At 47.0% G+C, this 18,060-nt stretch overlaps 10 protein-coding genes across 10 annotated transcripts; 5 read left to right on the plus strand and 5 right to left on the minus strand.

The window, feature by feature from the left end:
* Nucleotides 1–65: 65 nt before the first annotated feature.
* On the plus strand, nt 66–1,871 carry E1B28_006179 (uncharacterized protein; the record flags this gene model as incomplete). Its single annotated transcript, XM_043150810.1, has 6 exons — nt 66–398; nt 458–884; nt 934–1,037; nt 1,088–1,187; nt 1,249–1,565; nt 1,620–1,871. The coding sequence occupies 6 exons, from the start codon at nt 66–68 to the stop codon at nt 1,869–1,871; spliced, it is 1,533 nt and encodes a 510-aa protein (XP_043011900.1).
* A 468-nt stretch (nt 1,872–2,339) lies between these two features.
* On the plus strand, nt 2,340–3,102 carry E1B28_006180 (uncharacterized protein; the record flags this gene model as incomplete). Its single annotated transcript, XM_043150811.1, has 2 exons — nt 2,340–2,667; nt 2,732–3,102. The coding sequence occupies 2 exons, from the start codon at nt 2,340–2,342 to the stop codon at nt 3,100–3,102; spliced, it is 699 nt and encodes a 232-aa protein (XP_043011901.1).
* Nucleotides 3,103–3,246: 144 nt separating this feature from the next.
* Nucleotides 3,247–3,847, plus strand: E1B28_006181 (uncharacterized protein; the record flags this gene model as incomplete). Its single annotated transcript, XM_043150812.1, has 2 exons — nt 3,247–3,584; nt 3,634–3,847. The coding sequence occupies 2 exons, from the start codon at nt 3,247–3,249 to the stop codon at nt 3,845–3,847; spliced, it is 552 nt and encodes a 183-aa protein (XP_043011902.1).
* Nucleotides 3,848–3,973: 126 nt separating this feature from the next.
* E1B28_006182 (uncharacterized protein) lies at nt 3,974–4,355 on the plus strand (the record flags this gene model as incomplete). The annotated part of the gene is made up of 4 exons (XM_043150813.1): nt 3,974–4,015; nt 4,070–4,180; nt 4,228–4,245; nt 4,299–4,355. The coding sequence occupies 4 exons, from the start codon at nt 3,974–3,976 to the stop codon at nt 4,353–4,355; spliced, it is 228 nt and encodes a 75-aa protein (XP_043011903.1).
* A 586-nt stretch (nt 4,356–4,941) lies between these two features.
* E1B28_006183 (uncharacterized protein) lies at nt 4,942–6,433 on the minus strand. The gene is made up of 8 exons (XM_043150814.1): nt 6,278–6,433; nt 6,190–6,222; nt 6,073–6,129; nt 5,868–6,015; nt 5,610–5,806; nt 5,391–5,554; nt 5,167–5,340; nt 4,942–5,111 (listed from the first exon to the last, which is right to left on the minus strand). The coding sequence occupies exons 1-8, from the start codon at nt 6,408–6,410 to the stop codon at nt 5,055–5,057; spliced, it is 963 nt and encodes a 320-aa protein (XP_043011904.1). The 5' UTR covers nt 6,411–6,433; the 3' UTR covers nt 4,942–5,054.
* A 1,082-nt stretch (nt 6,434–7,515) lies between these two features.
* Nucleotides 7,516–9,961, plus strand: E1B28_006184 (uncharacterized protein). The gene is made up of 7 exons (XM_043150815.1): nt 7,516–8,223; nt 8,277–8,319; nt 8,445–8,623; nt 8,688–8,962; nt 9,018–9,096; nt 9,152–9,468; nt 9,521–9,961. Exons 3-7 carry the CDS (start codon nt 8,536–8,538, stop codon nt 9,788–9,790), a joined length of 1,029 nt encoding a protein of 342 aa, XP_043011905.1. The 5' UTR covers nt 7,516–8,223; nt 8,277–8,319; nt 8,445–8,535; the 3' UTR covers nt 9,791–9,961.
* A 1,669-nt stretch (nt 9,962–11,630) lies between these two features.
* E1B28_006185 (uncharacterized protein) lies at nt 11,631–13,399 on the minus strand. Its single transcript, XM_043150816.1, has 8 exons — nt 12,946–13,399; nt 12,863–12,895; nt 12,753–12,809; nt 12,545–12,692; nt 12,294–12,487; nt 12,074–12,237; nt 11,846–12,019; nt 11,631–11,793 (listed from the first exon to the last, which is right to left on the minus strand). The coding sequence occupies exons 1-8, from the start codon at nt 13,259–13,261 to the stop codon at nt 11,737–11,739; spliced, it is 1,143 nt and encodes a 380-aa protein (XP_043011906.1). The 5' UTR covers nt 13,262–13,399; the 3' UTR covers nt 11,631–11,736.
* Nucleotides 13,400–13,451: 52 nt separating this feature from the next.
* E1B28_006186 (uncharacterized protein) lies at nt 13,452–15,037 on the minus strand (the record flags this gene model as incomplete). Its single annotated transcript, XM_043150817.1, has 9 exons — nt 14,906–15,037; nt 14,651–14,844; nt 14,538–14,594; nt 14,327–14,477; nt 14,077–14,270; nt 13,855–14,021; nt 13,710–13,789; nt 13,568–13,658; nt 13,452–13,508 (listed from the first exon to the last, which is right to left on the minus strand). Exons 3-9 carry the CDS (start codon nt 14,569–14,571, stop codon nt 13,452–13,454), a joined length of 774 nt encoding a protein of 257 aa, XP_043011907.1. The 5' UTR covers nt 14,572–14,594; nt 14,651–14,844; nt 14,906–15,037.
* A 515-nt stretch (nt 15,038–15,552) lies between these two features.
* E1B28_006187 (uncharacterized protein) lies at nt 15,553–16,677 on the minus strand (the record flags this gene model as incomplete). The annotated part of the gene is made up of 8 exons (XM_043150818.1): nt 15,553–15,801; nt 15,856–15,944; nt 15,996–16,128; nt 16,182–16,238; nt 16,291–16,326; nt 16,389–16,510; nt 16,571–16,597; nt 16,650–16,677. 8 exons carry the CDS (start codon nt 16,675–16,677, stop codon nt 15,553–15,555), a joined length of 741 nt encoding a protein of 246 aa, XP_043011908.1.
* A 336-nt stretch (nt 16,678–17,013) lies between these two features.
* E1B28_006188 (uncharacterized protein) lies at nt 17,014–17,857 on the minus strand (the record flags this gene model as incomplete). Its single annotated transcript, XM_043150819.1, has 6 exons — nt 17,014–17,107; nt 17,162–17,273; nt 17,335–17,518; nt 17,575–17,639; nt 17,692–17,787; nt 17,845–17,857. The coding sequence occupies 6 exons, from the start codon at nt 17,855–17,857 to the stop codon at nt 17,014–17,016; spliced, it is 564 nt and encodes a 187-aa protein (XP_043011909.1).
* Between the last annotated feature and the right edge of the window lie 203 nt (nt 17,858–18,060).

Here is an 18,060-nt window from a genome sequence, read left to right on the forward strand (position 1 = left end):
GCGCTTAGCTCTTTCGTCACGTACAATCCCGCGTCCCCGCCACGTCCGTCGTCCATACGCCCCCAATGTCCAACGGTATCGACGAGGGTCCCTCAGGCGGTCCTTCGTCACCTACAGAAAACTTGACAGATCACTCGTTCAAGAGCCTCATCCCTGCAGAACTCCGTTCATCTTTGGATAGTGACAGAAGCAATACACCGCCCATAAATCTCATACCCAACGGGTCCAGTGCAGAAACTACAGACGAAGATGACACACTGGATCCTATATCTAGGCTACAAAGAGAGCTGGAACGTACTCGTGGAGAGAAGGAGACTCTCGCAACCCAGTATAGAAACTTGGTAGCCAAACTGACTACCATGCGGACTACACTGGGGAATAAATTGAAACAAGATGCTGTGTGTAAATCACCTCCTTCAAATGTTATTTCTTGACCTTACGAGGCATGTTAACGTAGGAAGAGCTTGATCGTAGAGAACAATTATTACACCAGTTGACAGCCCAAAATGACGACTTATCCGCAACAGTGGAAACCCTGAAGGAGGAGCTCATTGCCTCAAATGAGGAGGTGGATCGCGCTTCAAACGAACTTGACCTCTTGCGAAATCGTACACTGCACGAAAACACTCAAGAAGCGTTATTGCGGGATCGCGAACTTCGGAACGCTCAAACCGAACTTGAACGATATCGAATGATACTCGAGGAACGCGATCTCAATGAAATGAAGGAGAAGGCAATGTTAGATGAAGCGAGAGGTAATATTGAGACATTGGAAACCGAGGTGAAATTGGCAAAGGCTGCCATTGAGAGGTTGGAAACCTCGAACAAATTGGAGAAGGAGAGGGCCAATAATCTTCAGTCGGTTTTGGCAGATTTTCAGGAAGGTATGTCCTTCACGTTTGGGTTCTGCTCACAATTTGACATCCTTACCAGCGAAAGAACATGAGTTGCGACAGGCCGTGAAAGATTACGAGTCTCAACTTCTCCAAGCCACCCAATCGTTAGCCGAATTCAAACATCGTGCTTTGACAGCCGAAGTGCGTCTCTCATTTAGCTAATACTCCTTACACTGACACCCTCATCTCAGCTAAGCCTCGAAGAGTCCCAAGCTAACAGCTCAAGGACACAGGAGCTTGAGAAGGAGGTGAAAGAGAAGCACCTTCTGATTGGCAAACTACGGCATGAAGGTTCTTTTACGCGTCTGCATGTATTCGAGTTTCCTATTCTGACTGTCCATGTTTCTTCAAGCTGTGATTATCAATGAGCATCTAATGGAGGCGCTTCGACGACTTCGGAGAAATTCATCTGACCATAATGTCGATCGCCGACTGGTCACGAACGTTCTTCTCTCCTTTTTAACTACTTCTCGTGCGGACGCCAAGCGGTTTGAAATGCTTTCTCTACTGGCGAGCATCCTCTCCTGGAATGATGTTGAAAGAGAGAAAGCTGGCCTTCAGCGAGCTAATGCAAACATCAATCTGTCGTCATCCTCCTTCTGGAGACGTTCATCGTCCAGCTCAGGTTCGGGACCCCAGCCTGAACTAATCAAATCGGACGAAACTGAGGTGATATTTTTTATACAATGATTTTTGCAGTGCACTTACATTCAGTATACGAAGTCATTCTCTCGTCTATGGGTGGAATTCTTGCTCACTGAAGCAGCTTCTGGAGAGAACCCAACCTCGACTCCTGTCAGCCCCACTAAACGAGATTCTTCTCTCCCTAGTACTCCCACATTAGGAAACTTTTCACCACCGAGTCTTTCTCCTGGCTTTAAACAAGGACTCAGTCAAATTTCGAGCTCTGCCGCTATTGCAAGTACACCGAATCTGTCTTTACCGCCGAAAGGAAAGGAGAAGTCAGAGTCATAATTCACGGACCCTTCGACATGCATAGGATTCTATTATGTTCTCATTATTATTACGTAGCCTTTCTCTATCCTGAACTCACTGCTCTGAACTCACTGCTATTCTTTGACGTTTGAAACCAGTCACAATGTGGTTCTCGTTCTGCCTCAGGGTCGGCCATGAAGCGTGTCACATGTCACCGATCACCACCAGTGTGCAGCCTGAACTTTGAACTCGCATCAAAGCAGCTCTGTTCCACAGAATAGCCTACTCGAATGTTGGAAAGGTGTGCTGACGTTCATTGTTTCACCATCCATGCACTACAGCCGAGGCCGTCCAACATCGTGGCGTTGTAGGGATGAACGGACTTTTTGTTTCGAATTTCAAAGGAACGATCTCGTACATAAGGAATGTGACACAACTTATCGCCCTCGTTCAACGTCTCTTCTATACCTCTGACTTGCAACTCGAACTTCATCCTAGCTTTCACTCATGTCCAAGCTATCCTCGAGAGTTTCGACCTCTTTCTTGGATCGCTTTCTATGGAAACCAGAACTTGGCACTGAACCGACCTCATCTGACTGGTCTTTTGACGGAGACATGCTCGATGACATCCAGAGCGGGATCTCCTATGCATTCCTTTGTGCAAACGATACCAACACTGTTATCGAGAAAACAGTCACTCTCCTTTCCCCTTATCATGGCGGAAATACTGTCATTGATGCGGTGCTACGCAATACTGCGCAGAAGGAAAACGCAGACGTTTTGGTGCTCGATTCTTTGGTGCTAGCGGCAGGACGATTTGGCGCTCTCGGAAAAGGTAATATGACCGTGAATGAATGCCTGTTGATTTAGTTCTCAACCGCGCATATTTGTTTCTTCAGATGGAGCTTTTGTTGATGCGATCTATAGCCGTCTCCCTATCGAACGGTTCACCGACGTTGAAGATATTCAACAATTCTTTCCCGATCTACTGTTGGCCGGTTTTGAAACCACACCTTCGGATTCACTACCACGCCGGGTTATCTATGTGAGAGACTTTGGCACGATCGCCTGTGCTGCAATTCCCCTTATGATCTTCATCTTCCGCGCCATCAAAAACCTCCGCAACGCGCGTAAAGCGAATTTGATAGTCCTGTTCGGGAGCTCACGACCGCTTGGAAGGGAAGCATGCCCACACTATTACGATTCAGCTCGTGGCTTTTACACGTTTAATTGGACCTTTGAAGAGTCGGGCATATGCTCGGATGATTGAAAAGCTTTGAAGACGACCGATAGCCCGTCGCGTATAGTCCCAGCTCTTGGAAGTAAGGTCTACTTTGCGGCTTCCCGCAGCAAGAACTTCGATAGAAGAACTCTAGCATCAGCCTTTTTCAGCCCCGTTTTCTACAGGAGTTCCATGAACACAGATACGCTTGTTGTCACGAGGGAGTCACCGAAGACGGGGGATACGGATATGTCAGAAAAGAATAGCGCTACGCAACAGGACGGTGAAGAAGTCACAGCGGACAAAAGGTGTCTTCTTATGTGGTGGCAAAACCATTTGCAATCACTCTTACTTTCCGACCTTTGCCTCAGCGTTTATCCAGAGGATATCGTGCTTGCAAATCAACAGTCGACCCTCAATGACAGGGCCTCGCAACTGAGTGGGGTCATTCTCAAATTGATACTTGCACAAAACGGCATCGAAGTCGAAGGTCCTTGTGTCATCAGCGGGAACCTAGTGAATTATGAAAGGTGCATGATTAAATTCTCGTTCTGGCTGTAGTTGTTCAACTTTTCGAAGACAAGATAACGAAATAGAATACTCCATCATCGACCCAGCCACTGTTGATTGCTTTTTAGAGACGCTCGTGGTACTCATCGGCCAACCTGCTCGTTCACAGTCAATAGCCACTGGAGATCAAGTTGTAGAAGCCCTTCGGCTTTGGTTGAAACGCCGGGAGCGACTTGAAAAGTGGATTGACAAGGAGGACAAGCGAGTTGCTCAGATCGCGTAAGTTCACTGTTGGTGATAAGCGCTCTTGTACGGTCCTCCTGAAACGGGAAAGACGGTGGTCTGTCGCGCACTAGCTTGTGAAAGCGAAGCCAACATACTTCTTATCAAACCTAGTGACGTCTTGGACATGTGGGCAGGGGAATCTGATAAATACACCAATGCAGTCTTCGTGAGTGGCATCCTTTATAATGTAGTGAAATGCTGAAACTCCGTAACTTGAAAGAAACTTACTAATCGGCTGGCTCCATGCGTTGTATTTATGGATGAAGTCGACGCCCTTTTCGGTGAAAGAACGAGCGGTGGCGGCGGGGGAACGGATGTCCGTCGTGCTATGGTATGTTTCTGATGTAGTATTAGCTTTGAAACTTACAATCCCTTCAGATCACAGAGTTCATGCAAGTATGTTCATCGGATCTGGCGGGACTCGAGCACTGCTCATCATTTGAATTTAGGCAATGGATGGACTGAATTCGGGAAAAGATAAAGGTGTCGTTCGGTGCCACCAATAGGGTAAGGCCAGTGAACACTACTGTTTTCCAGATTTCCCACCAACCTAATTAGCCGTTCGATTTGGATCAAGCAATTCTTCGTCAGCTGCCGTACCGTAGGCTGATAGATCTTCCTGGCCTTAACGAGAGAGAAAGTGAGTGAGCTCCCGAGCAGTGCGAGCTCAGGCTACAGAGTCTCGACTGATGATGTCGCATTTAAGGGAGAAAACATGGTCGATACGGACTTTGCGGGTATCGCGGCCGATACAGAGGGATTCTCAGGATCTGACCTCAAGAGTAAGCCTGCTGTCCTTTTTTGAACTTAACGGCTTGGTGTTCAGTGAGATCCAGACCTATGTGTATCAGCTGCTATGGAAGCCTTAAAGGACTGCATTGGAGGTTTTGAACTGCCAATCACCAGGTCCCAGGCCAATGAGTCTCGAAAAACCCCCCACGGAGATCAGTGGCGACACACCGATCTCAGGCGAACGCCTGATCAAGATGGAACACATGAAAAGCGCCTTCAAACAGGTCGCCGCACCTTTCTCGTTCGAGGGAAACAGAGAGCTGTATGCGTGGCACGCAGCGTATGGAACCATAACTGAAGGAATCAAGATTACGAATGTGTCCGGCTCGCGTAGAGAGCACTGAGCGAGTTCTGAATAGAGGTACTTAGATGCTACCATGTACAATGACATCTTGAATTTCCTTCTAGTCCATTTATAGAGGTTCTACCTCAGGCTCAGGTCCAACGGGCACAATTCTCGTCGGATTGATCTGGAAGCGGTGAGTACTCATCAGCGGATTCTGGCACCAAATCGGAAGAACTCACATTAGGATGCGACCAATAATAATGTGTCTTAATATGGTCAAAGTTCGTCGACTCTTTGAACGCTGGGTTGTTCCAATACAGCCTTTTCATCCATTTATTGATAGCTGGGTATCCATTTCGGATCGAACGGATGTTGCATTTGAAATGTCCAACATAGACAGGATCGAAGCGTATCTAGGAAATGGACTCAGAACATTGTTAGCGATATCAAAATTTTTTTTTACCGCTGTAACCCAAGCCCTGACGTCTGCCTCTGTAAGCTGATCACCAATGATGTACTCTTTACCATCCAGAATCTTTTCCAAACGGTCGAGCGAAGTGAAAAGCTGTTTCACAGCGGCTCCATATGCTTCTTGAGTGACTGCAAATCCAGAACGGTATACGCCATCTACCGACGATATGAGTGTAAAAAATGAGCGTTCATGTGGTGGGCGGGGGCTTACTGTTGATATCGGGATACACCCACCCGTTCAACTCATCGATCTCCTTTCTGAGATGTTCAGGATAGATATCCAGCTTGGCTTTCTCTTTGTCTTGGATAAGATCGTTGAAAGCAGTATTGAAGATTCTTATGATTTCGGATGACTCGTTGTTCACAATCGTTTCGTTTTGTTTATCCCAAAGAACTGGCACTGTGAATCTGATATCGCAACGAGCATATCAGGACTCGCGTCGTTAACTAGGACGGTCGAGATACATGCCTTCCATTATATTCGGGTGCGCATCTCAGGTAGAGATCCTTGACGTGTTGTGCACCGTACAATGGGTCGACTTCAGCAGCAGGGAAATCATCGGCAGAGGCGAATGGCCATCCATCGGGGCCCATACGAGGGGAGACGACAGTAACAGCTAAAGGTTTCTCGATTAGAGTTTTCGATCAGAGAATAACAACTTGGGGAGCCCCACGAATAATGTCCTCCAACCCCTTGAGCTTCCTAACGATCAGGGCACGGGTGGCCCAAGCTATGTTCCCAAGGACCTTTAGAATTCATACGTACGCAACTTTTGCACAGACAAACGCACGACATGCATAGGAGACATAAAGATGGTATCGATCTGGATGAGAAGATCAGGTTGAGCTCTCAAGCAAATTGATTAATTGTTATCACACCTCTTGCAGCTTCGAATTTACCACCCGGCTCAATGAAGTCCCTGAACGACGACGGGGCACGTTTGAAGGAACCATCCTTGTCATAATATTTGCCTTTGGTGATATCGGATTGAGCAGAGAGGTCTCTAGACATAATGAAGGCTATAACGAGCAAATGTTTCAAATACATGTCGTTCTAGTTCTAGTTATACCCCCCGATTGCCAGCTCGTCAGATGACAGACCGAATGGCCATTCTCTTTGTCATACTGAACTTGGCGATTAGCAATCGATTCAAATCATGTAATTCACAATCCGCCAAGTCGGCATCGTCGGTTCGATCGGAGTCCTCGGACACCCAAACTTGAGATACTTAGATAGATAGATAGTTAGTTAAGTTGAGTGTCGAACATATTACGGCTGACTGTTGAGAAAAAATGAGCGATACCATCGACACGAAGTCTAAATGACATCTTGCAACAAAACTCTGCAACTCTTTGACTGTGCCTTCTCCGAGTCAAATCCCTCTCTAAAGAATATCAGCTGCTACCGAAAGATGTTGTGTGTGAGATAAGGGCGCTGAGTTACGGTTGCAGTCGGCATGAAGAGAGGTTTCAAGTCCAAGAGGGAATTTCGGGAATTATAGTCGCCATACCAAATTTTGGACCTTGGAAGTGAACCCCGATTCAGCTTACTGGAACATTCACCGATATGAGGCCATAGTGTCGAGTAAGACCGAACTTGAGAGCGACCTTCAATTGACCATGTTGACGAGCTCAATCTAGAAGAATATTCAGTAAAGTGAAGAGGATAAAACGAGTAGAACGTACCTCAACGCCCTCCGATAATTGAATCTTCAGCAGCTTCCTTATAGTTGAGGGCGTGAGATAAACTGCAAGCCAGAGATTGATGAGATTTGTTTGTCTGTCTTCGATATCCTCCTTGGCTTCGGTTATTCGCGCAGGAGTGAGTCGAATGTAGCCAAATGACTCTTCTCTGAACCTGATTCCTCGTCTGAGTCTTCACCTAATATTCCTGTTACAGCACCAGATTCGCTTTAGCGCAATCCTAGTTTCAGGAGAGCTGTGACGTGTCAAACACACCAGAAAGCAGGGATGGTCGCAACATTACTTCCCAATCCAATTTCCAACTACCTTACCCTAAATTTTGAGCTGCAGTACAGCATTCTGCGTATTCTGCGACGGAAATTAAGCGGTCGGAAAGAAAAGAGAGAAAAAGATTGATGAGAGGAGATTCCCACACTTGTTCTCCTTTCGTTTGATCCTCCACCCATCCCGGCAAAACCTTTGATAGACAGAAAGATGTACCCACAGACAGTGGGAGACGATGGCTCCAAATAACGGGGGCGGGCGCCCAGGCAAACCTACAAATTTCCAGCTATAGGACAGACCGAGGCGCGATGTTGAAGGCCGATTCGGAGGTCGAGAACTGAATATTCAATATTCCAGCGTCTCGCACTCGAAGGCCTCTCTCATACCCTGCATGGGCAGCCTAGCTCGAGAACAAGGAGATCAAGGCTGGACTCCTCCAACTTAGGACTCCATGTGGAATCTAAAGGTAATCTAACCACCTCAGGCTGGCCAGTCCCAGAATCGTGGGACTGTCCACCACTTTTCAGGCGTATAAGATTTAACATCATCGATCAATCGATCAACAGCCATCGAATCTTCAGGCTCCAAGTCAAGGACGGCGAGAGCGAACGTGTTCAAGTCCACCGCCGTTCTGAGCTCCGTATCAAGAGAGGCAAACCTTGTACGCTCGTCGCTGGTACGACTGCGTTTGCGAGTGACCTTCACGCTCGAATACTCCAGGGTAAAATTGAGACGAGAAGTGGATGAGTTAGAGCGGTGAAACTTAAACAAACGCCCGCCTATTTCAACTCGATATCAAGATGGAACTGGAAGTGTTTCGATATCCCAAATGGTCCAGTTCTTCTCAGGATGTATATGTATGTCATGTGTCTTGCCTTCCATCACGTCTGATACTAATAATACTCTTCAGATGGACCGTGCGGCAATCCGTGGTATATAAAGATGACGGTTCTGTGCGAGTCTTCAGTGTTTTATCTCCCATCGTTTACCTCTCTAATCATTTCTTAACTCCAGGTGAGCAGCTATTACGTGGTCATTGTCTAACGTGGATACTCAGTTTACGCCGTCGGTTATACAGTCTCTTCCAGAGCCGCAGCAATCGGTCACCACCCTTGTATATGATACCCATACTCTGTTAGCTGTCAGTCTCCTCAAATCTTATCCCTGCGATGTCCTTCAACACCCAGGAGGACCCTGGAAATCTTTGGTTCGAGCAAGCCACATTCCTTTCAAGTCACCTAGCGTCGGTTGGCTATGGTACGGTCTGCGGTTCATAATTTTATTCCAAAGACCAGCACGGCTGACTTGAAATTACTCTTAGGGATACACGTCTCGGTCTATTTCACGGTCACGTACTTCTTACTCAAGAGGAAATTGCCTCACAAACTATTCTGGCTCCTTTTCAATGGATTCCTTTTCGCCTTCGGCACCATCAACTTGGCATGTGGCATCTTCTACAACCAGAACGCGTGGGTCACCAAAAGAGAGTATCCGGGCGGCCCTTTCGCATATCTGTCTGAGCAGCAAGCTCTTTCGACACAAACTCTTGGGAACTCCGCTGCAATCTTAGCGTCGTTCTTCGCTGATGGTTTAATGGTGATCCTTATCAACAATGCACTCCCCTCGCCGTGCTCACCCATCATATCCCTAGCTCCAGCGGGTCGTCATCCTATACGATTGGAACTGGTGGATTATCATTCCACCAGGGTTGTTTTACATCGCATGTGTCAGTGCGTACATTTCCCGCCAGCTTCTTTAAATTCAGTCTGACCAGCATCCTTCAAGTCTTGTCAATTCTCACAACCGTTCAGCTCGCTCTCCCCACCCAGACAAGCTGGACACCTCTTTCCCTCCCAGTATGGATCGTCCTCATGATCCTCCCCATGTGGCTCACCGCACTTATCGCCGGGAAAATATTATACCATCGCCATCAACTGGTCAAAGTTATGGGCGTGGAAGCTGCCAGCATATACACCGGTGTAGCAGCCATCGTCATCGAGAGTGCTCTACCGTTCACTCTCATCTCGATCATTCTTCTCGGCTTATTCGGTGACAACGATCTCGCACAAAACTTGTTCGTATTGCTCTTGGTGCAGATTGAGGTATGCGCTCGCTACTCGTTGATTCTAGCCGAACTCATCCCTCTCGTATCAGTGCATCGCGCCTGAGATGATTGTTTTACGCGTCATCCTCGGTCGTGCCTGGACACGCCAAACTCTGAAGCCTGACGGCGGCTTGAACAAAGATTTCCGGGACGCCGACGGGAGCAACTCCACCCCTATGGCGTTCGCAGAACCACCCATGATCTCGCTGGATGATAGTACGACCCGGATGCAGGGGTCAAATTCCCAGTCTGAGGTTAGCATGGATCATCCGGAAGAAAAAGACAAAAACGTGGGTCGCGTTACCATTGATGCTGTTTAGTTTGTCGACCGTATACGGGCGTATGTAAGACTGGCCTTGCTGTCTGTGGAGACTATCTTGACTGAATATTGAATTGGTAAAGAATCACTGTATTTATGTATGTAAACCTTGTACCATTCGTACACTTTCTGTCGCCTTGAAAATGAATGCATGCTTTATATATACATCGTCCGCTGATATTTAGTATATCGCTTGAAGAAGTGGTAGTTCTTTCCCAGGGTTGTACCACAAGGGATGAGGTTGACATCTGTCAGATGGCGGGCGTCCGACCTGTAGGCAAAGAATGACGTCTTCACTTTACAGTCCGAGGGAGGGTACAGACGATTATTCCTCAGTTGATGTGACATTGACGTGACATTGACGTAGGTGCCTTGATCGGAGCCACAGGTTAAGTCAAGGATAAGCCTGATCACGAGGGTAGGTAGTAGCCAATAATGGACATAGCATTGCTAAGTACTTACGAGCAAGATCACAAGGGTAATAACTGACTGTTCTGTCTTTAAAATTGAACCTGGTAAACAGCTGCATATCTGGAGAAAGGAAAGAAGATATTGAAGAAGTTTACCCTGATTCGTCGTCAATTTGTCGTACATGGTGGTGGTTGTTCAAGTTACAATAGTGGCTGTGCGAACTGTACTGGTATAATTCATGCCGTAATACCTGCGTGGGAAAGGTTAAAAAATTGGAATCATAAGGCTACCATGATAAGTCTCTGTGCAGATAGTGGTAGGGTTAGAACCCAGACATATTATTGAGTAAATTCTTACACCCTAATGCCATGTGAAGTACCCAAAACACAAGGAATAGACTTGAGGGTGGCTGTATGATTCATGCTGATTTCCACATGTGACTTGAGGGTGGCTGTGCGAACCGTACTGGTACAATTCGTGCCGTAATGTATTGATTACCTGCAACTTCCCTCTTTGTGAAGCATCAATACAGTTCCATAGATAATCCAGAAAACATTGACTTGTATATACAACAAGATGAGTTTTGCTGCTGCCTTTTCCCTATTAACGGTGGCAGAGAAAAACCCTTGTTGACGATTAATTATTAATTATTTAAAAGTAATTAAGCGATATTAATCATTTAATGGTAAATTAATTGTGCTTCAAAAGGGTTTATCGATTTATTTTCAGCCTCTGTAAATAAATATGAAATAAATCACCACATTTGGGTCATTTTTGACTTGTTTCGAAGATGTCATACTGTCAACGTCACGTCAACTGAGGAATAATCGTCAGTGGACTCAGTCCGAGGCGATGCGGGTGCCAGCAGGAGGCGCAACAGAATCACCGCTGGCGCAGGTCTGGCACTCAATGTAGAAGATTTGACGGCTGAGGTGGATTTATCAACGTTGGAATGATCAACGAGAGGGTGAGCTTACGCATCGGCACCCATCGTAAGGGATTCGTCGGGGTTGCGGGTGAGGAGTTGGTTGAAGTTGGCGCAACTGTCAGTGAATCCGAGGAGACAGAATCGCATGACAAACTAACCTGAAAACGTAGCCGGGAATGGCCTGTCCAGTCTGCTGAATACGCCAGTAGGAAGCGGGCAATCCGCGACCGCGACCGTCGGGGGTAACACAACCATTTGCTCCTGGTATGCTAATTCCAGCTCCCTCGAAGTTGGGCGGGCAACAGGGTATCGTCAATACGCGAATAAACCAAGCCTGGTGGTTCCGGAGACTTGTATTGAACGTTCGAATGTCATTCAGGGGACACGGGATATGGGTAGGTTGTGTAAGATGCTGGGGGACGACGGAGACGAAGGAAAGAAAAAGACTGGCCACTCATGTAAGTACTTATGAGCCGGGGTGCCCGATCGAATCGATGATGTAGACGGTTTTGACAACAGCCGAAATTTAGAATTGAAAGCCCTATTACTGTATCTCTCATTGCTCTATGTAACATAAGGACATCAAGCCATCAAAAACGATTTCAACTTCACAAAGTTTGGATATGGGGATGAGGGCCACTAGGAACAATTCGGGTCGGGTTGATCTTCACCAAGGGATAAGTAATCGACCGTAAAGAACGAAAAGCCTTGACTTACATGAGGATGGGAGTAGTAATAATGGGTCTTGATGTGGTCAAAATCAGTTGACTCCTTAAATGCAGGATTTGTCCAGTACAACTTCTTCATCCAAGCATTGATAGCTGGGTATCCATGTCTGATGTTACGAATATTACACTTGAAGTGGCCGTGATAAACAACGTCGAAGCGGACCTACAAGGAGAGTGTCAGTGAACGACAAAGGAGCAGTAATAAAAAAAGGCATACAGCGGTGACCCAAGTGCGAATGTCAACCTCAGTCAGCTGATTACCAACGATGTAGTCCTTCCCTTCCAAGGTCTTCTCTAATTTATCCAGGGCACTGAACACATCCTTGACGGCGGCCTCGTAGGCTTGTTGGTTTCCTGCCATTCCAGCGCGATATACACCATCTACACGCTCAAACCATCAGAAATAAGAGAAGAGAAAGAGAAGTAAAGGCGCATACTGTTGATGTTAGGATAGATCCATTCATGGAGGGCGTCAATCTCTGCTCGCAAGTGTTCGGGATAAATATCGATTTTGGCCTTTTCGGGTGAGATGTGATCATTGAAAGCCGTGTTCAAAATTCGAACGATATCCGCAGACTCATTATTGACGACTTTCTCGGTTTTTTTGTCCCACAATACCGGAACTGTGAACCTTGGACAAGAATGAGCACGAGTAGCAGACTGTATTGAGATGTGGTTGTGTAAGTACCTTGAACTGTATTCGGGGTTGGATCGTAGGTAGAGATCCCGGACGTGTTTAGAATCATGGAACGGGTCAGGTTCTGCGCCAGGGAAAGGATCTGTCGAGCCAAATGGCCATCCATCGCTGTCCATTCGAGGAGAGACAACGGTGACGCCTGGCGATGCACACAGTCAGCAAGAGACTTTGAGTATGTGTTACAGTTGAGAAGCTCAACCTATGATGTCTTCTAGTCCCTTGAGTCTCCTGGTAATCAGAGCTCTCGTCGCCCAAGCTATATTATATCATTCAGAATGTTTTGTTCCGCATGAAGTGGGGTTGACATACGACAAGCGTAAGAGACGTAGAGATGATAGCGGCCTACGAGTTACGATGAGAAGACGATCGACTTGAGTGACGTTGAAACACACCTTTTTCTGGCTCATGGGTTCCGCCCTTCTCGATAGTGTTCCGGAAGGCTGAAGGCGGACGTTTCAGGGTCCCGTCAGGGTTAGTGAGTGCAGCGGTGGTAACTGCGGTTTGGTTAGACGTGTCTCTGGACGCCATTGAGGTTGTTATAGGATTTGAAGGAGTCGATGTTTTTGACGAACGGGGGGAAGAAGAGGTGAAGAGAGGAGGGGAGTTGAGGTGCGTATAAGTAGCGTGTAGTCTTGCGCCTGCAATCCGGGATTGCATCAATGTCAGAGTAGAGTTTTTGAGCCAGCACGTCACGAGTCGTACGGACATGGCGACTAGTCACTTCAAGGCTTCTTTTCTGGCCTTGCATACCCCGGGTTTCTGTATTTTTCATCTTCGGCCGCCATCGATAACATACGAGAACAAGAATGGAGCTGGAGTGTACGTGAGCAGCGCTGGACTCGGACGCGGTTAATCGATTTCTCATCTCATTACTATGCGATCTAACATCGACTACATATTAGAGCGGCTCAATATCTGGTATTGGACCCAATGGATAAATACGAGTCGGGTTGACCTAGAAAACCGTTGAATACTTCTAGAGCGCACAGTGAAAACCAGTCTAGACGAGCGCACTTCAATCAGGCTATAATACCCGGCTTTAATATGGTGCCAATCAATTGAGGATCTGAAAGCCTCGTTGTTCCAGTACAACTCTTTCATCCATCTCACAAGTGTTTTTGAGTTTCGTGACGAAAGTCGCAAGAAAATCACATACCTGTTGATGGCAGGGTAACCACTTCGAATGTCCTTGATGTTGCATTTGAAGTTCCCGTGGTACGCCGGATCGTGTCGAATCTTCGTACATGCGAAAGACGTCGAATCAACGTTGATGACGGCGATGGATATATCCCCCGGCTTACCACAGTTACCCACAAACGGATATCAGCTTCGGTCAGTCGATTTCCAACCAGATATTCCTTCTCTTCTTGCAGGATGCCTTCCGCCCTATCTAGAGCATCGAACAGAGTCTTGACGGCTTTCTCATACGTTTCTTGCGACCCGGCGAATCCTGTCCGATATACTCCGTCTGGGCGTAAAAGATATATCAGAGTCTAGTTGATGGGGATTACATGGTACCTCACTGTTGATATCCGAATACATCCACTCATTCATCTGGTCTATCTCGGTTTGCAATCCTTTCGGATACAAGTCTATTTTTGCATATTCTTCTGGGAGGAGATCATCAAACGCGGTGTTGAAGATTCGAATGATCTCTGAACTCTCATTGTTCACGATAGTTTGAGTCTTCTTGTCCCAAAGTACAGGGACTGTATACCTAACCGGGATTCTTTATTTACATCATTGTCCAGGGAGAGTCAAGACGGAACTCACCTTCCGGTATAATTGGGATCGGCTCTCAAGTATAGATCCCTGACACGCTCGGAATCGTACAAAGGATCGACCTCAGTTCCTGGTAACTCAGAATCAACTTTGGCGAACGCCCATCCCAGGGGACCCTTGAGGGAGGAGGCCACAGTGACGGCTAGTGAGAGCCAAGGCCCTCGTAAGCTAACGGGATGATTATCGAAGTTGAGAAACACACGTATAAAATCTTGGAGTCCTTTGAGATTTCTCATAATCAGAGTACGTCCTGCCCAAGCTAGGTCCGGTCGTATTTCAACATCCTGGTGTAGGAAGAAAAGCACCATCACCTACGACATATATAGGCCACATAGAGATGGTATCGATCTAGAAGGGTGAATTGTGTGTTAATAACGTCTTAGGTGTCTTGCAACCTACCCTTCTCGGGTTCAAATGGCCCTCCTTTCTCAATCCAATTCCTAAACGAAGACGCCGGTCGTTGATAGGACCCATCCGCTGCCCTTGGAGGTTTGTAGATTGTAGAATCGCTGTCGTTTCCCATTGGTCAAGAAATCTGGAGCAGAAAACGAAACTAAATTTCTGTCTTACGGATTTTCGTGTGACTTGTATCAGACACACAGTGTCGGCCGCGGGGAACAGTCTGAGTGGATATGAGCGAAAATGTGCAACGATGGCGCCTCCAAGCGACACGTGTTCTTCAGGTTCAGGAATCTAAAGGAGGGGGGCATATTGGGTAGCATGTCCGATCCGTTGACCCCCAATTTGGGCCATTTTTGGTACATACTTTTGGGTCAATTTTGGCAGGTTTTTGGTACATTTGGATCGGGTAAGGAAATTTGGACCATTTCTATGTACATTACCGATACAGCCTCACATCTATTCTGCCTGATTATTTTACTAATTTTTAGGGTATAACGACTTGTAAAAATTCGAAACGGTACGGTACCTGCCGCCAGCCAGGATAACCCTGGCGACCCAATTTTATGTACATAACGGATCGGACCTGGCTACCGACTAGGCCATTTCAGCACACTAAGGATCGTAGGTGGTGCTCAATTTGGGTCGTTTTATGTACACTAGGATCGGAGAGTCGGCCAAAATAAGACCCTTTTTTGGTACATCCCGGATCGGAGAGTCCAGGGTATATGCCCCCCTCCTGAATCTAAGTACAAATGCAGCCTCGACCCAAGAACAAAGCATACCTCAATTCTTCTTATCACAGTCTTACTGGTAAATTACATGTATTTGATGAGCCATTCTACCGTCGCCTTGAATGCACCTTCCTTTCCGGCTTGCACCTTTGGGTTTTTCAAGTCACCTCTAACAGCGAACCCATGAGTACAGCCTTCAAAGTACTCGCGTTTGTAGCCGGGAGCAAAATTAGCAAATATCTTGTCTGCCTTGTCTTGGAGTTCATGTGGGAACTGTTCGTCGACCGTGCAGCTGTTGATGAGAAGAGGTGCCTTCGAGGTCGAGGCATATTTCTAAATGTCACTTGGTACGTCATACTGGCATCACGTGGCAATGACATCACATACCTCCAGATCGGGAACTTTCAACAGAGATGGATGGGAAGTGGCCGCCACTTTGATAACGTTGTCGATAGCAAGATCGAAAACGTAGCGACCTAGGTATGTCAAGCAACGATAGTTGAGGGGGGAAATGAAGGGAAACGAACCACCAAAGCAGTAACCAGTAGCACCGAATGCGGTCACGCCTTGCTCTTTCAACGCGGCAACAACTTTATCCAAGGTAGGGCGCGTCTTGTCAGGACCGTGATTTGGGAACCACTTCATAATGTCAAAATTTTGCTATGAGGTTGCGTCAGTGCTTGGGAACGATGGAGGCAAAAAAGTCTTCTTACACCGAGCAAGGCATCAGCAGGGATAGGATCGCCATTCAGGTAGTCCGGAACCACAGTCTATGATCATGCATTGGTGAGAGGAATCATTCTCGCTTCATGAGGCTCTCACTTTGAATCCGTTCTCGGCAAAACTATCAGCGAGTAGCTATAGAGTCGAGACGTTGTCACTTTCCCGAACTTGATCGCGAAGCGAGTGAGAATACTGACCTTAGCGTTGACGAGTTGCATACCAAAGACGTCCGGTAAGAACAAGAGAACTTTGTCCTTGGGATAGTCAATTGAGGGTGTAGCAACGTAGGTATCGACTCCGCCAAGCTTCTCTACTCTGCCTTGGTTCGTCGATGGTGGTTAGTCATGGCGAATGCGATACGGCGCAAGTCGTAGTGTACCTTTGGGAGTACCCTCGTGAATGGCACCTAGCACAACGTTGAGCCAAAGAAACAATTACAATCAGAGAATGGAGGTCACCTTTAACACAATCTTTGCAAAAAGACATTATAAGCTTTGATCTGAGTGAGAGGGATAGATGAGAATGGGAGAATTTGAGGGTCTGAAGTCTTGGTCTTATAGCAAGCATGAGCATTATTCATCACATAAAACCTTTCGGCCCGAGGATTTTACAGTCGGTTTTGGGTAAATATTCGCAGAATCAGAATGTGTCGTATACCGGCTGATCCGAACGAAACAACCCTGCTAGCTACGAAAATCATGTGGATCCCGGGCCCTTGGACAAGCGGTACAGGTCGCGAAGGTAGTCACAAACTCAACTGTGATCACGATTCACAGAAGGTGCGCTGACATGTACAACAACTTCAAGTGTACCAGCCTGGTTTCACAAGGTGTTCTGAAGATATGCTCGAAGTTTCTCCAAGGCACGATAACGATGAGAAAGTTTGTTTTTTTGCTCACACGGCATTTCTGCGTAGCTGGTCGCTGTATGAGAATATTTGTCTCACGATTTTGCAAGATGAGAAACTCACGTTAAACCAGTACCGATTGGCTCAAAGACAGGATCCCATCCAAACAGACCAGGTCCTCTTGCGGGAACTATCCTTCCATTAGTGCGGCCCTCGAACAAGATCGGCTCCGATCCTTATGTGCAAGAAAAAGAATCAGTCGTGTACGGTAACACACACAACCTTCGATAACTTGCCGGGTCCAGCACAGTAAGCAAAGGTACATAGCGCCCATGCATTCTTGGTTGGAAAACCGACGAGAAGGTTATTGAGTCCTTCGTGGCCGAGTTCTGCCAGAAAGTGCTTGATGTAAGGCCCGGGAAGACCTTTCAAGGCTTCGAAGCATAGGGCGGTATCTTCAGTAATAACCGGTCCTTGTATCTGCGAAGTGGTTGCTGATTCAAGATTTGACTTGTAAATCATGGAAGAGTACTTACCAGCTCGGCTGCCCGACGGCACTTGGCTTTAGCGACTTCCTGGGTCGTTCCCTGAATCTCATCGACTGAGAGGACGTTCAACTGAAGAGCGTTGAAGGGAATGAGTAGACAGCTCACTGTCAAGACTTCGGGACTGAATTTCGATTGGCCGATCGCCTGCAGACAGGATTTGCTGCACCTCCCTGAGTTTGTTCGCGTTACCGGTCACGAACGCTGGGAAGACATTAAATCAGACTAGGCTCTAAACATCGAGGGGTGATGAATTCGTACTGAGTGGTGCCATGGCAGAGAGAGGAGACGGAATGAGTCAATTAGTAAAGTCGACAGCCATAGCCGAGATGACCGAAAAGACGCACTTCCTAATGTGTGTAGTCACGTTAAATGTGTGAAAGCATTTGTAAGAACTGCACAGTATCACCACATAAGCCACGCCACTCAAGTTCTAACAACTCTTCAGTATCTTCCATCTAGTCAAAAGTGCGTATG

This window comes from Marasmius oreades, chromosome 3 (assembly GCF_018924745.1).
Source record: "Marasmius oreades isolate 03SP1 chromosome 3, whole genome shotgun sequence".
NCBI classification, from domain to species: domain Eukaryota; kingdom Fungi; phylum Basidiomycota; class Agaricomycetes; order Agaricales; family Marasmiaceae; genus Marasmius; species Marasmius oreades.